The following is a 22,053-nucleotide window of genomic DNA, read 5'->3' on the forward strand; positions in this document are numbered from 1 at the left end:
TTCAATATTTACAACACACACTGACACACACATAAATATATTATCAGTCATATATTTATATACAGATATATGAGAATATATGAATGAGCAATCATATATGCTTATATGGTATGCACTTTTAACTGCCTGAATTAATAGAATGTATATCTCTTAATTAACAGAAATGGGTTTGTGTCTATCACATGTTTGAGAGGGGGAAACATATAGACAATATACTATATATTGTTTTATATATTAAATAGATAATATACTATATAACTATATATCATAGAATACAAATATCTATATTATATATCAGGCATATACATATACATGAACCTACATACATTTATGTAGACAGTGTGTATTCTTTTAACTCTCCAGTTTAACAGTTTTGCTCTTAGTGTGAACAGAATGATGTCTTTCAGATATGTGGTAGAAGCACACTTCCTGCATTTAGTGATGGCAAAATGCACATATTCATACGTACATGTACATATGTAAAAATCACCTTAATTATACATATATGTATACATATACATATACATCCACATCCACATCCACATCCACATGCACGCATATATAATATAATTATATATTATAATACAAACGATAATATATAAAAGTATACCTATATGTTACATATATGATAAATAATACATATTGTTTAGCCATTTTAGATTATATACACTATATAGTATAAACAATATGCTATACAGTATATACTGTATGGTGTTGTCATAGGTTAGTACAGTTTATTTTTTGAGTTATAAAAGAATGTAAAATACATACTTATATTACATTACATTACATTATATTATATTATATATAATATAATATATAAATAATATATATTATAGCATAAGTTATAGTATGTGTATTATGTATATGTATTATTATTATACACACATTTGCACGTACGCGTATAGATGCACATGCATACCTACAGTCCCTAAATTGCTTTTAGATACATGTATTTAGAGACTATATATATGCATCCACAGGTGTATCCATATAGAGTGTGCTAAGATTTAGATTAGTTTATATAAATATAGACGTATCTATTTATATGACGGCATATATTACTCTAAGAGAGTAATCTGCAGTTAAAGGAACTCCGCCCGGCTCTGCCTCCACCTGTGCAGCCGCGTTCATCCCCGCAGGTGCTGGGGGGCAGGAGCTGCGGCGGGCGCAGCCCTCGCGGCGGCCGGACCTGGAACCCAGGAGCAGGCTCTCTCGCGGGCGCTGCCCCGTCGGCCGGCCGGACCCGGGGGCGGCGGGGGCGGCTGCGGCGGGGCCGCCCGCAGCTTGGCCCCGCGGGGGCGGCCCCGGGGGCGGCCCGGGGGGAGCGGAGCGCGGCGGGCGGCCGGGACCGGCCCAGTCGCCGGGGAGGAGGCGGGGCCGGCGGGCCGGCGCGGCGGCAGGTGCCCGCGGCGCGGGGATGGTGGCGGCGGCGGCGGCCGGCGCGGGGCTGTAGGGCGGCGCAGCGGGGACGCCATGGGCGGCCGCGGCGGCTCCCCGCGCCCCGCCGCGCCTCTGCGGCCGCTGCCCGCGCTGCTGCCCGTGCTGGCGGCGCTGGCGGCCGGCGCGGCGGAGGCGCGGGCCACCTCGGAAGGGCAGCTGCCCGGCGCCGCGGCGATGGGCACCGGCACCCCTCCGAGCCCCAGCGGCACCGCTTTCGAGGAGACGCGGCTCCACGTCTTCACCCTGGACTACCCCCACGTGCAAATCCCCTTCGAGATCACTCTCTGGATCCTGCTGGCCTCCCTCGCCAAGATCGGTGAGCGGGGCCGCGGGGCGACGCTCCCTCCCCGCCGGTCCCTGGGGCGGTCCGTGCCCGGCGCGGGGGGCGCGGGGCGGACGGAGCGGGGCTGATGCTCCTCCGCCGAGCGGGATGACCGGGCGGGATTTGGCTGGAAGAAGTCGGGGTCCTCGCGGTTAGGAAAGGTGCGGAGGAGAAAAGAGGCCGGTAAAGCCCGGGCTAGGAGGACCGTAAAACCCCGGGTGCGCCCGGTGCATGACTGACTTTTTCTTGATCGCTCTGCTGTCATTTGAGCGCGGTCTTCTTTTTCTTAAAATAACGCCGCGTATAATGACAGTCTCGAAGCAGGACAACGGATCGATGAAAAGCAAATATTTATGAGGGTAGAGTATGCGTCCTCCTTACTCTGCTTTTCCACCATTCACTTACGTCCTGAGAAAAACATAAAAGACGGCACTGTAAGAGTAAGAAAGGGCACCTCTTCCCTCATGTGGAAAACATTTGCATTGCATAGTTGCACTGAGTTTTGTGCAGCTTATATGTCGTGATTTTAGTTAGCGTCTGTATCCCAAACAGAGTACAGCATCGTAATCTAAAGAATGTCAGGTAATGGTGTGCTAGATAGCTATTTAAAATCCAGTAAATCTCTATGAATTACGAATTTTGTATCTTTTTACCTAGAAGATAATGTAAGGAATAAAGCTCTGGGAAGAAAATAAGTAAGTTTACCCACACTACAGTTGTTTCATTCAGAACTCTGACTTTGCAGCACAGATTATCAATAAAAAACCCATCACGTTCATTCTGATAAAACATTTTTATCAAAACTTTTAACCTCCACTTGTGACATTTAAATAGATTGTGTCCCAATCTGGGTAGTGATCAGGTAATTAGGATTCTGAAAAAACCAAAAATTTGTACTCACCTCCTGCCCTGTATAACACTGTAGATGGAGCTTGACCCAAGTAACTTGGTCTGCTGCCATTACATCCTGCAGAAATACTGTGTTGCCGGCATCAGGCTTGCATCCTGATGCATGTGTCTTCATGCATTAAAGGTGCATGCTTAGTCCTAAGTATGCATTTAGGTGTTTGCAGAATCAGGACAGAGTTCAAATATATTACACTCAAATATATTGTGAACTGTAATAACCAAGATATAGGGAGTTTGGTAGAGAATTTAGCCTGTAGAATATTGAGAATTACTCTGGCTTCTGAGTTTAGATAAAGCAAAAAACTCTTGAATAAGCTAAAACTATTGAAAAACTTTCTTTTTTATTAAAGGTTTTTATTAAAAGGGAAGACATTTGAAACATGCAAATACACATACAGACACAAAAATATATAATTTCTTTAAATCTATGCATTCTAACCATCATGGCATTTTGCTAGTACATAGGCATCTAAAAAGTTTTTTTTTTTTAAAAAAAAGTTGCCTGACTGATTTATTTTTCCAGTCTGATTTTAGTAAGTAAGCAAGCAAGCAGCATAAGTGAAGAAAAACACATCTAATTTTAAAATCCTTTCAGTTACACCAAATGAATGCAAGGGTGGCTAATCTAGGGCATGCTGTTGTCAGTGTGTGTGCACGGAGCAATGAGGGCCAGATCCAGGAGTGGCCCTAGGTGTGGCAGTGCTCAGCTTCACCACACCTATCTGCAGGCACCCTGACTCCAGGACTGGAATTAGGAACATCCAGTTCTTGCTCCTGGAGCTCTGTCTGTGCTTCCTTATCCAGTGAGTGCATCAGGTAAACCTTCCCAGGTCAGGCTCCCATCGCTCCTAAATAACATTCCGCATCAAATTTTCACTGGTTTATGCCTTCTTTTCTCTTGAAGGCAGCCCAGACAGGGAGTTTTGAACCACCAAGATACCTAAAGAATGCTCTGCCATGTTCTGCTGGTTACTAGGAGTGTTTCGATTCCAGAGGATGGAGATGGGTTTCCCAGCCCACCTCACTGCCTGTGGCTCTGAGAGGGGCCCTCTGAGAGTGGAGGCTCTCTGATGCATTCCTCTCCTCATCATTTCCTGCTGGGCAGCACAGGCATCTTGCCCCTGACATGCCAGGCAGCGCGAAATCCACCTCGAGACTCCCGCACTGCCCAGGAAACTTCAGTGCTTAATCTGGCATCACAAATTCCTTTCTGGGGCTAGGCACTGAATGCTTACATTTGGCACTGCCGAGTATCAAACCTTTATGAGCAGATCCCTAAGGTCTTTTCAGCTGTGAGGAGCTCAGAAGATAGGGTCTTGTGTAATAGCAGCTCTCTCAGTGTGTGAAAGATCCCAAGGAATACTCAACTGCAGCACTGAGTTATGAATCTCTTAACAAATATATTTCACAGAAGTGCAGTTCACCAGAGCTGAAATGTTCCAACGTTTGCTAATTTATATAGTGAATTTGCCTGAAGGGTTTGTCTGATCCTGCCTGTGATCATGTCACTGTAAGCTTGGTTTAGAGGGAGCAAGAAAGGCAGCATAAGAAAGGAAAGCCTGAGGCTGTCAAGCAGAACTTGAACATTTTGACAAAATATATTTTCACAAGAACATTAGGAACATGGTGCTTTTTATTCCGGTATAGGACACGAGCACAATTTGAAACCTAATAAATTGCCCTGAATGGAATTATTTTATGACTGCCTCTACCTACTTCTTATTTTGTGTGTTGATACCAGAGGTATGTTACTCACATGCTGATGGACTCCATGAGTATATTGGATAGGACCATTGCACCTGAATATGCTGGAGTCTCTAAGCAGTGATACTAGTCTACATACTCCCCAGTTTTGCTTAATTTTTATGCTATGAAACCTACAAAATATTCTGTAACTGATCCAGATTCCTGATATTTCTATGTTTAATCACAAATGTGCAATGGGAAGTGCTTCTTCTGGCAACTGAGCTTTATACCCTTCCAACCCTGCTCTCCTGAAAGAAGGTTTAGGCTCTTCAGAGGTACGCATCTCAGTGGCATTTCCAGCATCAGAAAGCACTGGAATTCCCCCCCCAAAAAGGAGGAAACTGGGATTCTAAGGGTTTTAATCTTGAAATATGAACTTGACTTTAGATAAGTGTCCTACTGACATTTTTGCCATGATATATGGAGGATGCTTACTCAATAAACACCTTCCCTGCTGTTGGAGCTGAGTTGCTGCATAACCTGAAGCCCAAGAACACGGTCAGAGTAGAGGAAGGTAGCTGAAGTCTTGCATTCAGTATGAAAGCCTGAGTGTTCCTGTACTGCAGGGGATCTCCTCCCAGGATAATCCTGACCCTGTGGCTGTGAATCCATCAGAGCAGGGAAGATGTCCCTCATTGGGCAGGGCATCTGCCACTGACTTGATAGGCACTGCATTCTAAATCCTCACTCCCTGCCTTCAGATCAGGAGCCATAGCCTGTCCCTTAGCACCCTTGAATATTTTTCAAGTAGGCAGGAAGTCTTCCAGGAGTTTTGATGCTGTTTACATGAATAAAAAGCATTTTTAACTTAGTGGGAGGCTTTCCATTACCTTTAAGAATGAGGTGGAATCCCAGATCTCTGAGAGGCTATGAACTTTCCAGAGTGAATTGTAAAAAAAGAAAAGAATTTTAGAAGATTTTTTTTTTTAATTGACAGTAGGCATGTCAATGCCATTATATTATGACTGCTTGGGATTTTTTTTTTTGTTTTTGTCAAATGCTGCATTTACAAGATTTCCCTTCTCTTGAATTTTTGTTGAGGAAATGATTTAAAATTTACTTTTGAAGGGTTTAAAAAAAACTTTTGGCAAAACCCACTTACTCAGGGGAAACTTCCTGACTATTGTATTGGAATTGTATTTCTTCCACTGAAGAAATGAAGATGAATCATAAAATGTTTATGTGGAAACAGCTGAAAGAAGAAGAGTCAAGTCTCCAACTGCAAATTCTTGATTTTTGCAGGATCATTACCTGTTCTGCCAAAATAGGTCATTGGCAATTCTGGTTTTGAAGAATGGCAATGAATTTGGCAGTCCTTCTACTCAGTCACATAGTCTGTGTTTCTAATTATTTAAAGCGGTCTGTGTTCATTCAAAAAGGGAATGCTTGAAGAAAAGAGCTGCTTGCTTTTAAAAATAGCTTTAGTAGTTACAGAATATGTAAGTAAAAAGTACATAGATTAAAACAACTTTGGTTTTGCTCCCTCTTAACCATTTGGTTTTCCTAATTATAAGTTCAGGCTTTCTTGTAATTGGTAAAGAAGAATCCAAGGTGAAGGGAAGATTAACAAAATAGGTGTTACAAGACACATAACCCTGAAACTGGGAAACTGGATGTAAACTATAGCAAGATTGCAGTAATTTAACTGTTTCGACTACAGGTGTGATTTTTACTGAAATAGTTTTACTGAAATAGACGCCCGTTATTACCACACCCAGTGTTTCCGTGCAGCTCGCATTTAAAATAATTAAAATGCTTTTTAGTTAGGCAGGGATTGTGGGATCTTGTGGGTGTGGATCAATTTCTATATAATTATATGGGCCAAATATAGATAAGGAGGAGTCTGGAAAAGATTGGCGTCGCTGGGACCTGGAATGTGACCTTGGTGCATGAGGTTGATCATTCCATTAGATTGGCCAGACTAAGCTCCTTCAAAACTTTTCCCATTACCAGAATTATCCTTAAAACAGCCAACTTCTATATGTAATTGGAATCTTTAAATCAAAACTACATGGCTTTGAGAGTTTTAGAAGGCTAGGTAACATTCAACTTCTAAGTCCTCATTCAGAACCTTTAAAAATTAATTTCTTCAGTACTTTGCAGATTTTTATGAGAGAATCCTGACTTTTCTACAATTCATATGATACAGAAAAATTAACATTATAATACAGGGTACAACTTATTGTCACTATATGGAAAACATGTCTATTCTTATGAAATTAATTTGGAGGCCCCTCTAAAAATAATAATTATATCTGTAAATGCTTCCTCCTGGTGGTAAGGGAAGTGATCGTGGGTGACTGGGTGGAGGTCACATGTGCTAGTTCCCCTCACTAGCTTTGAGACTCTAAAAGTAAAAATTAAATTAAAGTACTCTTTAAACTCCTTTGTGAAGCTGTCCAGAGAGGAAGCAGTGGTTAGTATGATGTTTTTTTTCCCTCTATCTAGATGTAATCTACCCTAGAGAAGTGTTTGGATTGTGTTTCTGGAGGATTCCATATTTAAAAAAAAACAACCCACAGTTTCACAGAGAACCCTTGCACACAGTTGCTCCATCCAGCCTAGCTGTTGAGTGGAATGTCTAGCTATTAATTTGTCTCTCCACCAAATCAGTTGAATTGACTATGCTAACCAACATATTTGCCTTGATCCATTGTGGATGTCCAGTTCAGTCTTTGCAATGAAAATCAATTTGCTATTTGTTTAGTATAGAACTGACAATAACAGAATCCAGAATAATCTTATGGGTTTTGTACGAGTAACCATTTCCCTTTCTTCTGTTTGAATTTTCTTTGAAGGCTTTCATCTCTATCACAAGTTGCCCTCAATAGTACCTGAAAGCTGTCTCCTTATTCTGGTTGGATTGCTTCTTGGTGGGATTATTTTTGGAGCAGAGGAGAAGTCCCCACCTGTAATGAACAGTGATGTGTTTTTCTTGTATCTGTTACCGCCTATTGTACTCGACGCTGGATATTTTATGCCAACTCGTCTGTTCTTTGAGAACTTTGGTACCATATTCTGGTATGCTGTGGTGGGCACGCTCTGGAATGCCATCGGCATTGGGATTTCCCTGTATGGAATTTGCCAGATCAGTGCATTCGGTTTGACTGATATCACTTTGCTGCAGAATTTGCTCTTTGGCAGCCTCATTTCAGCTGTGGATCCTGTGGCTGTGCTAGCCGTTTTTGAAAATATCCATGTCAATGAGCAGCTTTATATCCTGGTGTTTGGAGAGTCTTTGCTGAATGATGCTATAACTGTGGTAAGTTACTTGATGAATGATTAATTGATAAAAATGGTGAATTGTTGTTTACATGCCACTCCATTGTATCTCTTTGTATCTGGTTATTATAGTTTGCTACTAGATGGAAGTCAAGGAGTGCTAGTGTGTCTATCTAATTGTTTAAACTTTAGATTTAGAAACCACAGTTGTCTTACTATGTGAGAGTAAGGGTAGCATATTTACAGTAGGGTTTTTACTACTGATCACTCTAGTTTCTGTATCTTTGTAATTCTCTTCTGTAATCTGAAACTGTAGGTTTTCCTCACCTGCAGAAATGTTGCTGGACAGGAAAGGGAAAGGGCCAGTGTGCAGTGTTGTAGTGTGTTAATGGGGAGGATGGCAAATCAGGGAGATGGCACAGGACCTTGCTGAGGTTAACTTTTTTGCATATGCCTACCCACTTAGAACTGCCCTGAAACCACCAATACGTGTATCCCAGGCTACAGATGAGTTATGACAGCCACCTGGAGGCAATAATTTCTAATCATTAACTAGCTGAACTGGGGTTGTGGTGCTGACCTGAGGACAGCAAGTTCCATTTTTCCCCCCAGTGTCCCTCATTTGCACCTGATGACTCTGTCTGGGGCATTACTCCCATTTATCCACGCCTTGAAATCCTGCCCATGCCAACCATGTCCAGCAAGCTTCCTGTTTTGTGAGACGTAGAAGTCCAGTTTTTCATATGCGGGAAGGATCAGAAAGATTCATGAACTGGGTCTGCACTTTCCTGTCTCTGTCTTCTTATTCCACTCCCATTCTATGCAAAATTGTCCTGTTTTCCCCTTTTCTTGGACTTTGCCTTAGGTATTTTTCACTTTTCATGGACTTTCTGCCTCCCTCACATACATATGTCATAATTTATTCTGAGCCTTGATATCGATAAATTCTTCTGTGTCTGTGGGAATCCTATATTATTTTTTCACTTATACTGCATGCTTTACCTGAATCTGTTGCTATCCAGTCAGCTGAATCACGTCTCCTCTTACAGGCTTGCCTTAAAGCCTAGCTTTTCTCATTAGCTTACAGCTGGAACTGCCTGACAATGCTAAACCGGTACTTTAATCCAGTCCTGTAAATAAATAGGTGTACATACTGAGTTGCAAAAGGCTTAGGAGTTCAGCCATGGCGGGGTCTGTCGCTAGTCTCTCTAATGGCCACTCGTGTGACAGATGCCTATTCATACAATTTGGTTTTTTTTCTGGGGGAAAAGGATCTGGTTATTTAGAACTTGTTGTTTGGTGGATTTTTCCAACCAAAATCACTTTTCTCAATGACAAAGTCAGTCACTGGGGCAGCAGTTAATACAACATGATTTGCTAGGAAAACTCTGAATCCTGATCAAAGGCATATTCATATGGCAAATTTCCCTGAACAACCATTTCTATAGGGGCTGGCATGACAATTCAATGCAGGCATCATTATTGCCTTCTCTGGAGGTTTCCTTATGGCCTGCCTCCCCAGATGCCCTAACAGAGGGAAGATAATCTAAGGAGTCTCTAGGGACAGTCCAGTAATGCACTGGCCTTACATATATTTATGAAGGAGTGAAAGGAACGTAGAGCACCTTTGGTCTTACTTGCTATCGCTTAAAGGTAGCATTTGGACAGAGATCAAGTTGTTGCTAATGGTTCCTTGTTATGTTTTTGCACACCTGCAATCATGTGATTATACGTAAAATGTGACCCAGGCCATCACATGGATTCTTGGGGCTGCCCTTAGAGGACCTTGCCTTCCCTACCTGCAGCAGATGCTGCTGGAGCAGCCCTTGCCAGGCTCCTCAGCCCTGTGCTTGGAGGAGGTGATGTCTTGTACTCTCCCTTCCTCTGTTTAATGGAGAGCTGACAAGACCAGCAGAGCTCAGAAGCTTTCAGCTTTCGTCTTCTGGAGCCCTTGAGTCCCACCTGCCCTGGCAGGATCCTTCGGTGGGATGTAGGGATGAAGTAGGAAGGGAGTTGAATGTAGGTTGGCCATCCATGGAGGCTGCCTAATTCTTATGGCCACTGCAATATCAGAAAACCAGGGGCTACGCAGATAGGCAGTGCATAAGAGAGTGGCTTTATCAAATGTGCTTCTATTAGAATAGCAGTGTCATCTATGCTTTCCTTTCCAGACAACATATTCCCACACCTTCATTTTGTATACAAAGAAAGCCACGTTTTCTCAGGAGTATCAGTCCTGCTGCATTTTTCAGGTGGTCTTCCATGCCTAATAGCTTTTTGCGATATGTCTGTGCATCTGAATGTTCTTTTTCGCCCACTGGTGGAATTTTGGAACTTGAATTTGGCAGAGGACAATGTTTGACAATTGGATTCTTGATCAGAGCTGATGCTTTATCTAAAATCTGAGTCAGACATAATGAGCAAGGTGATAATAAACGATAAGATTGCAGCTGAGTGTTAGCAGTTCAAACTCCAACTCTTGGCTTAAAATCAGAAAGAAGGAGCCAGTGTCATTATAATAATATTATTTCCATGTTAGAAAACATTACAGCAGTATTTTTGTATTCTGTATCTCCTGAAAACATTATTTTAGAGTGCTTTAATGTAATTTTAGAATTAAAAACCAAATAACTGAGAGCTGATGAAAATAAGCAATTAAAGTTTCAGAGATACTCTGAGACATGATTAAAAAATGATCAGTGACTGATATTATTTGGTGAGACCTTCAGTGAGTTTAGCTGAAGGCTATTGAGTAAATGAAAATCTTGAACTTCAAAAAATCCCCCTGTTCTCACATCAAATGCACTAAAAATGTGACCGGATGCACGTGGAAGTTAAGAGAAAGCTCAGTAAAACTGAACTGCTGCAGAGTAAAAGGGAAGCAAACCTGATTTTGATCTCATTTGCAACAGTGTAAATAAAACACAATAGGAATGAGGTTAAAATCCTGTTCACGACGTTCCATGGTTATAGCTGCTGCCTTAACCATGGCTGAGGTACAAAGAAGAAAGTTGTTTTTCTTCTTCCAAATAATTTATGGCATAAGACTTAAGATTTATAAGGATGTCTCCATGTGAAGCAGCAGGCTCCATTCTATTTGCAGGGTGAATACTTTGCTGTAACATGAAGTGACATTATGGAAAGGCTTGGATAGATCAAAATTCTCTGCTTCTTTACAAGAACCTTACAGCTCTCTTACTTCAGAGATTTAGCCTTATATATATTTATATAGTTACTTTTTAAAATATAAGAAATGCTACTTAAAACTCCAAATAAATAAAATAATCAGCTTCCCTAATATGTACCAAGAGAGTATTCTGCCAGGTCAAATTCTGTAAGTGTCTTCAGAGAAAAACACAACTCTGGGATCATCCCAAGTTTCAACAAGTGACTCAGGGAAACTCTTTGTGCACAACATGAGTCAACAGTATTCTTCAGTCTGTGATTAATGGAGTCCTGGGAGTCTGTGGGATGAGAGGTCCACTGTAAAGTGACCAGCAAAGGCACTCCTACTCTCAGTAGGTTTAATTTTGGTATACTTCTCTCCATGCAAATCCATAAGGTCTGCAAATCAAAACAGATGGAAAAACTGTGGAGCATATGACATTGCTTTCTTGTTTGGCACAGTACATAGTAACAAGGAATGGGGAAAAAAGGCTGGAAGTCTGCTTCAGAGCAGTAAGGGGTTTGTCCAGGTGAAAAAGGACACTTCTCCCAAGTGGACTCATCCTGAGAGCATCATTGCCACCAAATAAATAGTTCATGATCCTGCTCTTACTGTGTTTGCTGCTTTGTAATGAAAATTACTGGTGACCATTCTGGGTTTGATTTAACCTTCTATTTTCATGCTGGCTCTGGAATGTATTTTCTCTTTTCTATTTCACTTCTTTCCTTTCACTTAGCCCAAAGGACCCACAATAAGCCACCTCTTTGCATTTAACTTTTAGTTCTGTAAGACTTACCCAGTTTTGACTAAGAGAGGCTTAACAGCTTGTGTTCTGTCCTGTGAGAGAGAACAAGACTGCAAACATGAGAAATCCTTCCACAGCCACTACTCAAACACCTACTTTGTTGGCACAAAGCAAATACTGATAAAACATTGTTCTCTCAAATAGAAACCTGTTTGGTGTGCTGAGAAGTCCAGAAAGAAAGCAGAGATTTAACTCCTGTGAGCTGTCTAAGATGAATGGTCTTCACTGGCTTAGTCTGTGAGCCCACTGGGATAGGAATAGGTGCCTGTGACCGAAGTTAGCTCTGTACAAGGGGACAGTGTAGGCACCCTGGTACTGCAGGACTGGGAGCATGCATGCCACACCAGGGAGTGGTTAAGTCTCCCAACTGAATCTGATGATGGGGCAACCCTCTAAAGTTTCTTTAAGAGTAACTGATTCCACTGGTTTCTGTTTTGGAGAAACTAAAATACTAGATATTAGAGAAATGTGGACTTTAGGTCGTTCTGTTTCCTGTATAAAACAAAACGGGTCTCTGGCTAAGAAAATGTCTTAATCCCATTGATCTGGTTTGTTTTGGAGGATGGTTATAAATACTTTGAAAATTGAACTGGGTAAACACATGGCAACAGGTTTTTTAATGGCAATGAAATCCAAATCTCTAGAAATACTTGACATTTTGAACAGTCTTTAAACCATTGGATTCCTAATGGTCAATAATTTTGAGAAAGAGCACTGGCTTAATGAACACCATGTTTCTTTTACTCCTTGAGGTGGTCACTGTCCATCCCCAGCTGCCTCTACGTCCCCTTATACCCCAGCACTTTAGATGAATCCATGGTCTAGTTCAGTACTCTACCTCTCAGTGTCATGTAGATCAAACAGATTTGAAAATAACCTGATTTTTCACTGGTTAGGAAACTTTTTTTTTTTTCTTTCCTCCTTCTGTTTTATTTCTGTTAGTCTGGGGAAAATCTGAAATGGACATTTGTGGTGAAATTAGAAGATCTTTGAATAAATAATTTTAAAGAAGAATTAGATAGATTTATGCTCCTGGCCCCCAGAGTGGCACAGATTAAGAAATCTGTCCCATTTGCAAAAATGAGAGTAATTATATATATCTATCTTTGTGTATCTCCCTGGTATATATGGATGAAAAATAATATGCCAGACATAAATAACAGCATATGTAAAAAGCAAATTCAAGGTAGATAGAGAAATTCAAAGTTAAACATTTAAGCAGAAGAACATAATGACATGAAGGGAAATTAGGAATAGTTCAAAAAGATAATGTGCTTTCTTTTTCCTCATAGGTCCTGTACAATTTGTTCAAGTCTTTCTGCCAGATGCGCACAATTAAGGTTATTGACATATTCGCTGGGATTGCTAACTTCTTTATAGTGGGGATCGGTGGAGTATTGATTGGAATCCTTTTGGGATTTGTAGCAGCCTTTACCACCCGTTTCACCCATAAAATCCGAGTGATTGAGCCACTCTTTGTCTTCCTGTACAGTTACTTGTCATACATAACTGCTGAAATGTTTCATCTGTCGGGCATCATGGCGTAAGTATCCCAAACTTCAGTAATCATAGCATCCAAGTAAGAATGCCAAAGGAAATTGGAGAGAGGATCAGATTTTGCAAACCTTGCCATGTGGCATTGTTCCACGGTGCATGGCAGAGTTGCTGGCTTGAGGATTTCCGGCCTCTTCCCTCCCGCTTCCACCCCATTCTCTCAGCTTGCCACTGCACCAGCTGTGTCACTAAAACTGCTCATGGCATCACATCATAAGCCATATCTTTGAAACGTTCCAAGTTAAAAATATTCACTTGTATTTTCAGTGGGCTTATTTTTAACCCAGGTCACTTTGGTGACCTGTGTCCTGATGTGACCCTTCAACTAGGCATAGGGCGTGGATGAGGAGTGGCCCACGGTGATGTAGGGGCAATGGTGGCAGGGAGGGAGTGGCAGTGGTAGCAGGGAACTTCACGAGCTGCCTTCACTTTTGATGCCAATATATTGTGAAACCGTGTTTAACAGTTAGTGGTGTGAGCAGCCAGCAAGTACCATTCAATGCAGACAATGTATATATCATTAAGGCAAACTTCTGCTGGGTTTCAGGCACAATGAGGATTGGGTGAATGTAAAATTTGCAGTCCAATGGTAATGTAATCCTATAGTTTAGTATCTTGATACGTGTGCCTGTGTGTTACAGTGTTTTCTGTATACATCCTTACGTATAAAATAATATTTTTCTTTCCACTTCCAACAGATAGAAGTATTTTCACTTCTGGTTTTCCACTCCTTGTCTTCAGTAAAAAAAAGAGCACAGCCTCTCTCTTCACTTTGTTTATACTGTAACAATTTCAACATTAAAAAGATCCTCGATGACATTTGATATAATTAAATGTTTTGCTCTGGTTCCAAGTAATATTTTTAAAGTCAACTTTCCTGAAAGACTTTTTGTTGTTCTAGTGGCAAATGTGAGTCATTCAGGCATGGGGAGCAGAGCTTTTTGTGTAAGCTCAGATGTTACTGCTGAGTGTCACTAATACTCGATAATACCTCATCTGATTATTATCTTCTAGGCAACTGAAGATAGGTTTAATATCATAGGCATGCCAGTATAAGCTTTTCTGAGGCTGGGAAGCAATTTACAAGGAAACTTACAGGTGATGATTTCAGTAGTATAAAAATAGGAATATGCCATGAAACCACAGAAGTTGGAAGTTTAATGTAAGTAAAGAGCTAAAGATTGCATGGGTTTCTTTCTCTGATATGAGCCTAAATAAAGCAACATATGCATCCACTTTGACCGAGTTCATAAATGTGCCATCTCTTTTCATAGCTTCTATTCATAGCATTTGTGTGGTTTCTAGTTTCCTCCACCTCTTAAGCCAAATGTCCTTGACATCCTATGATCAAATACTTAAAGGGTTTCTAAACCAAAAACGTGTGGCTAAACTGTACATGGAAAAAATTGTGGCAGTGTTTATGAAAATACTGATTTGGACCTGCTGCACCCAGGACACGATGGAAAGGGCATGGTGGGTCTGCTGGTGGGTCAGGGGACCCACCACATGCCAGTGCCTGCCGCCAGCCCACCAGTGCCTCCCACAGCACTAACAACCTATTCATTTTCGTTTGTGCAGTGGCCCCTGAATGGGTGCAGAACAGAGGAGGAAACACAAAGTATTTTTGCTCTCAAAGAGCACGATAGAAAATGAGTTATCTTTAAAATGTTCTGGCTGTTTTTGTCTCTGAGCATACTTTGTAATAGCTGACAGAACTGTGTACAGCAGTAACTTCCCAGCTGGGACAGAAGGGCTCTCTGCTGCCCTGTAGGGGCTCAGCTGCTATAAGCCATAAAGCTTGTCCCCGCTCAGCACTGCTGCTGACAGCCTTGGAGCTCCTGCAATCTCTGCATCCTCTTGGAGAAAATCTACCCTGTTCTTGTCACATTTCTTTGGCCTTTGAACTACAGAAAGTAAATTGCTCTGTGTCACAGTGCAGAAACACACACTGGTGTTGAGTTCCCTGTCGTTTTCTGCAGCGACTGACGCACGTACAGACTGCTTGGGGCTGATTTAAAAGTCAGCCCTCCTCTGAGCAGGTAGTTGGAGCAAATGACTTTGGAATGTCCCTTACAACCGAGATTGTTTATTTATTATTTGCTTCTGTGGCTATTTACAGTTCAGCCTAATTGCCTGGTCTCTCCTTTTCCACCCATATCCACATGAGTCTGTTAAACTCCCGATTCTTTCATAACCAGGTTTATAAAGATACTCCGTGAGACCTTGTGGTTACATGCTGTACCATACTTCAGGGGAAGGACGTGAGCAGGAACGTACAGTGTTCCCAAATAAATAAGATACTTACACAGATTGCCTCATTCCTGGGCAAGTAGGAATTCACTGGCAGAGGGATAGAAGGGAATGAAAGGCATTTGTCCCTCTTCTGATAAGTTTGTGTACTAATTCTAAGGACAAATGATTCTTGAGATGTCCGTATATAACCCCTGCACCAGGTTACTTGGCTGAAATAGTGAAGGGACTGAACCATGTCCCTGTGAGCTGCAGTGAGAAAATCCTCGTCAGAAGGAGAGGAAAGAGTTTCTACTGTAACTAGAGCTGGGCATGAATGAGGATCACAGATGTAAAACATACAGGTCCAAATCTGAACTTTATTTGCTTGCTTCGATTTCTAATTATAAGGCTGCATTTTCTGCTTACTAATGTCTCATAAAGGCTGTGAAGCAGCCTTTAATTTTTTTTTTTTTTTTTTTTTTAAACAATGAATTAGCAGGCTGAAAGGAGCAAACATTGAAACTACTGTAAATTTAGTAGGTCAAGGAAACTTGAGGATTGAACCCAGTGGCCTAGTTTATTGCCGTCCTGACAGAAACAGTACTGTTTATACAGTGAGACTTTTATTCTTCAGAAGTACAGAATGTTGCAGGTTAATTGCAATGAAGTGCTTTTCCCTTCCCCTTCTTGACCAGGGCAACTGCTCAGGTCACAGAATTGGAAGCCAGAATTAGTGTATGTGGATAAGAAATGTAAAATAAAACACATCAAGCTTTGGCTTTGATTATTGTCACAGTGAAAACTCAGTTTGTGAATAGCTTATTATAATAATGTACATAAAATCATGCATAAAGGCATTGATTTTATATTAAATTCTAACACTATATCCCCACACAATTTTCAAATGAAGGAGACTTCAACAATTTTTTCTAATGTAAATAAATAATTTAAAAAGATACCTGATTCAAAGTGAGCAGTGATTAGCTGTGGAATATTACTCACCTCAAGAGTAACTTTTCATATGCATCTCTCATAATATTGAACCAACTCCTCAACTGCTTGACACATTGAATGAATGCAAAACGTGACTGAAAATAAGAGTGTTTTCCCTTTAAATTCTAGTAGTTAAGCATGGTAGGTGTTTTAAGTTACAGCTTGCAAGGATTCTGATTAATCTGGTGACAGATTCTTATCAGACATCTATTTACAGTGTCTCCATTACCTCAGGTTCCAAAAACAAGCCATGTCCAGAGCATGATTCCTTGCCCCCCATGCTGCAGGGCTTTCCTAAATTACTATAATCCTGAAAATGATTTATTTTAAGAAGGTAATAAATAGTAGTGCATGTTTCGTTGTGCCTTTGATGCAGACCTGACAGCCCTAATGCTTCAGGGCACTAAGCTGCTGCTTTGGGACCCTAAAATGACTGTGGGCCTAGAAATGGCTGTTTCCCAGCCCACCCACTGCCTTCTTGCTCTGTTGCACTTGCTGCCCCTGGCCTTGCCAGCTCCACTGAGTGTGCCAGGGCTGGAGTAGCTGGGCTGCATCAGACTTGTTACACATGTGCAGATAAGCAGTGTACACACAGGAGAGCAGTCACAACCCACGGCATCGCCTGAGGTCTCTGTCGCTGTGTCAGTGCAGTGAAGAGCTGGTTTTCCACTCAGTACGAGACTCTTGGAGGGTCAAAGTGTAAAATAGATTTGAGAAGATCTGTGCATGTACTTCTGATCATCAGAACTGTGTGCAAACTGAGGAACCTGGGAGTGTTTGACAGCTTCTGGGCTTGAGTGTATGTCCTGACCAAGTAGCTGCTTGTCAGGACAAAATCCATGTGTGTGCCAGGTACTCTCCCGCTTCCTTGCTCGGGCACATAATGTGGGATCTGTTGTAAGACCCCAGTCTGGGCAAATGTAAGATCAGAACAAGGAGGAAAGCTGTGAAATGCATCATCAGTTTGTCAGTATTGGCCAAAAAGTCAGGACCTCTGTTATCCTAACCACATATTCAAACTAGAAATGTTACCTTAACTACTGAGTGTTTCAGGGAGAAAGCTTGTATGCTTATGAAATCTACATTGTATCTTCCACAGTGGACCCTGTGTAACCAGGATGAGCTCTGCTTCCCAGGCAGCATGCTACTTGTGGATCACATAGGATCTTTCTGTTCAGGACCATGGTGAAATCAGCTGACAGTGAGGAGAGGGCTGACAATTACATCGATGCTAAATATAGGTGGGGGGTCTGGGGTAGTCTTAGTGAGGCTTTCCTCCTTCTTAGACTTGCAGTTTACTTAGGGTTGGAGCTAGTCTTTGCATGTCAATGGACATCTTATTTTGATCCTTCTCCATCACCAAGTATAGGTGGACAAAAATGCTGGGTGAAGACCAGGTTAGGTGCACAATTCTGCCTGTATTTGTGAGACACAATCTGCCCCATCAGGCTGCATCTGTGCCCATATCACCTCTTCTTCCTCAGGTTTTATTCACTCACATACATTCAGGGCCTCTGCTGCTTGTGAGAGGTTAACAGAGTACACTGTGTCCTCCTCTGTGTCCACATGTCCAGGCTTGTTCCTCAGAAGTATTGTTGCCCAGCCACTTTGGGGATGTAGATGTGGCTCCATGTAAGAGAACAAAACTTCTGGACAAACTAACTTTAAATAATCAGGAGAAATGTGTTCAGTCTGCCAGTAGCTACAACCTGAGATGCTGCTACAGACTCCCTCCTGCAAAATGCAAAGTTCACTGTATTGAAGGTCCTTTTTGAAGTAACTGCTGCCTCTGGGATTCCTCCTTCTTTGACAATTTTTTTTTAAAATCCCTTATTTAGAGGAAAGAACCCAGATGTGTATTCATAATATCAGTGAGTTTTTTCTAGCTCTGCCCTAGTCTGCCTTTTCATTTACATTCACATTCAGGGATGTTTGGTTCAGAGAGGTTCAGAGATGGGGCTCTTGGCTTATCGGCAGGACATGCTTAACAGAAGAGTGTCTGCAGTGAAATCTCCACAAAACTTGGGAGATTTCAAGAGAAATTTTCATCAAGAGATGCTAGCAAACCTGCACTCTTTCCCCATGAGAGAGGGAAGTGTAGAGATTCCAGTATGAAGAAATATCCCCTACATTAGCAAATAATTGTATCTGAAAACCTGGTGTAACTGGAATAAATAACTGTTACAAGTTGGCTATACTCAGAAAGACAGTGTAAATACATCTCTCTTTCTTTGTTTAGATTTAGTGTGCAAGGTTTGACTGAGAACCCATACATGGGTGTGTATAATGTTTTTAACTGGGAAATCAGAGCAGATGTTGTTGCCCTAGACAGTAAAATCAGGAAGACAGCTGTTGCACAATGTATCTTTTCTTAGTTGTCCTCCCTGATAATTATTAGTCACCTCAGACTGTCCTTCCCTACACTGAGACACTCTGCTAACTATCCTTAAACTGGTAAATGTGTAGCTGAGTGGTCCTCAGCCATCCCTGTACTGTGGACAGCCACACTGAGGAAGTGATGTACAACCAGTAATGCCATTCCTTGCTTTTCCTGAGGATTAACAAACTCTGTTTACTAGCACAGAAAATGGACTTGTAAATGCAGTTACAGTCATTGCTTTCTTTTCTCTCGTGTATCAGCTGAGATACTTGTTTCGTTCATTTGTAGAAGCTTTAAATGTGCAGCAGCACCTGTGTGGTTTCTGGTGGTGTTTTTCTCCTATTCACCCCTGTGTGCAGGCAGATCAGGCTTAACCTGGTGAAGGATGACAAATTGTCTGTAGCCTTGCTGCTTACTTTGTTGGAAAGAAGAGCTGGCTACTGTCACTGCCATTGAGGTGGGGCAGCTGCTGGTAGAGAAGGAGGAAAGTTCTGCCTTGCCCCAGGATATGCAGTTGTCCTATCTGATGTCTCTCAGCAGCAAAAGATGAAGCAACTCCTGTTTTCCAAGGCTGTTCCTGTCTCTCGTCATCTCTGCCCTTTTCAAAACAGAGTTGGAGTGACCCCTGCACAGATCATGTGCATTTAGCATGTGAAAAAACTCTCCATACACTGATATCGTCTCAAAAACCTCCCCACTGCAGGGAAAAAAAAAAAAAAAAAGGTGCCCAAAATTGTAGGTTCACCAAGCCTGTAAATTTGAGATTGGTTATGGAATAAGTTGTGCTTTGCATTTTAAAGAGAACTATGGAAGATGAATAATATTATATACATATAACAGATGCTAAAAGTATATATATAAAGCCAATGAAATATGGGATAACGTTTGCCTTTCAGGATTACAGCTTGTGCCATGACCATGAATAAATACGTGGAGGAAAATGTTTCTCAGAAATCCTACACAACGATAAAATATTTCATGAAGATGCTGAGCAGTGTCAGTGAGACTTTAATCTTCATCTTCATGGGTGTGTCTACAGTTGGGAAGAACCATGAGTGGAACTGGGCCTTTGTTAGCTTCACCCTCCTCTTCTGTTTAATCTGGAGGGCACTGGGTAAGCAAGTCTCAGACTATGGGTCAGTATTCTTTGCAGGTGAAATGTTTTATCTCTTGTCAAGTAGAAAATGCCAAAACTTAGACAGAGACCCATCAGTTTGTAGAATGGTTTTTGTATTAGTGATATGCCCTATATCACAAGGTCAGCTTCCACCTTTCCCTAAAATGGAACCTAAAAATCAGTTTTGCCCTGATCCTGCTCACCTAAAGTGAGAGGCAGTCTGCTTGTTAATCACAATATATGTTTTTATGTAAATATCCATTTACAAATAAACAAATTGTACTAAAAAGAATTAGCAGTCATACAGCAGTTAAAAAGATTGCAGGGGGGATTTGTTTGTTTGTGGGTGTTTTCTTTTGGTTGTTGTTTTTTTCCTTTGTTTTTAGATTTGTTTTGTTTTGGTTTTAATTTATGTTTACTAGCTTTGAGGTTTTCACAGTCATTGACATAAATAGTTTCAAACCAGGAAATGCTGTGATTCAAGTGTAAAGAAAAACTCCTGTAAGAAATGATCCCTCTTGAATTTACAGTACTAGATCTTTGTTCTTTTACCTGGAGAGCTAAGTGCAGAGCAGGCTGGTAGGTCTTAAACCTGCTCATCTCCCCAGCTTCATCTCTAATGATTCAGTCCCTGTATGTGTAAAGGTGGGTCATGCTCTAATCTGTAACCTTACGTCCAGCCCCCAAGTCTCTTTCCAGAGCAGAAACCTGGACTATTTTCCTACTGCACCTGCAACCCCACAGTCAATACTTTATGCTGAAAAGCAGCCAAACAGCCTGATTGCCACCCAGCTCCTGCTCTCTGTCCTTGCTCCCTTCACACCTGCCTTTTTACCTTTACTCCAATCTGCCACATCCCTGGAACCTTTCTCCAAGGTGTACCAGCATGCACTGGCATCATCTTCCCCCATCCCCAGTCCTGCATCCTTCCTGTCTGTGTGGGTAAAACTGAGCGAACAGGAGTTGGCAGAGTTCAAAGCACAGATTGATGGAGGGGACAAACGGGTTTTCAAAATCACCTCAAATTCTGTTAAAAAGCAATCAGGAGTCTTGGTCTATATTGACACAAAGAATTATTGCTGTTCTAGAGGTGTAGACAGCAGACAGCTGTCTTGTGGACATCTATTAGTTGCTTCAGGTCCTTAATCCAGCTGACCTGAGGTGTTTAGCTCACTAAATATGTTCCAAATGATGTTCCTTAGGCTTTTTAATTTAATATTATGGAAATTCAAGCTGCTAAGTAATGTTTCATTTCTTCAATAATACATATTGAAGAAGCAAATAAAAGGTAAGAAGCAAATAGAAGTGTTTTTTAGCAAATATTAGCATCATGGGCTAGTTCTGTGTAATTTAAGTTTCCTTTTTTCCCCTCCTCTCTGTATTTGTGTGTTTTTTTTCCCCTCAGGTGTTTTTGTTCTGACTCAGATCATTAATGTATTCCGGACAATACCTCTCACTTTTAAGGACCAATTTATTATCGCCTATGGAGGTCTCCGAGGAGCAATTTGTTTTTCACTTGTATTTCTGCTTCCTCCTGCTGTGTTTCCCAGGAAGAAATTGTTCATCACTGCTGTTATCGTGGTGATATTCTTTACTGTTTTCATTCAGGTAGTACTGAATTTCTTCTCTTGAACATCTTCTTTCTCAGGCAGGTTGTAAATAAACCATGGGTAGAAAAACAAAAGTTCTGACTTACTGTAAGGAACATACTTGCAGGTACTCGCCATAGTCATAGTAGAAAAAATGCTATGCATACCACAGGCAGGTAGCAAAAGCATGCCAGGTATTAAATACTTATGCTAACAAATAAGTAGCATTAAGTATTTAAGACTGGTGAGGTTGGAGTAGAGACAAAAGATAATCTGGGTACAGCTTCAGCGCTAGTTCCTTTTTGTAGAACGTTTAAATTTGTTTGTTTTCTCAGGAGTTCAGTGTTAGATATAGTGCACAGTGAGCTAAAGACCCTGAGTGCCCAGACAGGTGAACTGGAGTCTGGGTGTTAGGAAGCGATGCTGCAAACCAGCTGGATGTCTCTAAAAAAGCACCAGGTATGTTACAGGACATGAAGAACTTGTGTCTGATGACCACCTTGCCATGGAGACCTGGTCAAGGGCAACCAAGGGACTGAAACCTGCAAAATGTAGAGGAGGCCAAGCCCATCAAG

The 22,053-nt window shown here is 41.5% G+C and overlaps 1 protein-coding gene across 1 annotated transcript in view; it reads left to right on the forward strand.

Annotated features, from left to right (window-relative positions):
• The first annotated feature begins 1,407 nt into the window (after positions 1–1,407).
• SLC9A2 (solute carrier family 9 member A2) overlaps positions 1,408–22,053 on the forward strand; it is a 33,234-nt gene continuing 12,588 nt past the window's right edge. The window contains exons 1-5 of the mRNA XM_040056712.2: positions 1,408–1,759; positions 7,219–7,682; positions 12,906–13,156; positions 19,669–19,886; positions 21,295–21,497. Of these exons, the coding sequence (XP_039912646.1) occupies positions 1,477–1,759; positions 7,219–7,682; positions 12,906–13,156; positions 19,669–19,886; positions 21,295–21,497 (1,419 nt within the window). The 5' untranslated portion in view covers positions 1,408–1,476. The remainder of the gene's footprint in view (positions 1,760–7,218; positions 7,683–12,905; positions 13,157–19,668; positions 19,887–21,294; positions 21,498–22,053) is intronic.

Source organism: Hirundo rustica, chromosome 2, assembly GCF_015227805.2.
Source record: "Hirundo rustica isolate bHirRus1 chromosome 2, bHirRus1.pri.v3, whole genome shotgun sequence".
In the NCBI taxonomy this organism is placed as follows: Eukaryota; Metazoa; Chordata; class Aves; order Passeriformes; family Hirundinidae; genus Hirundo; species Hirundo rustica.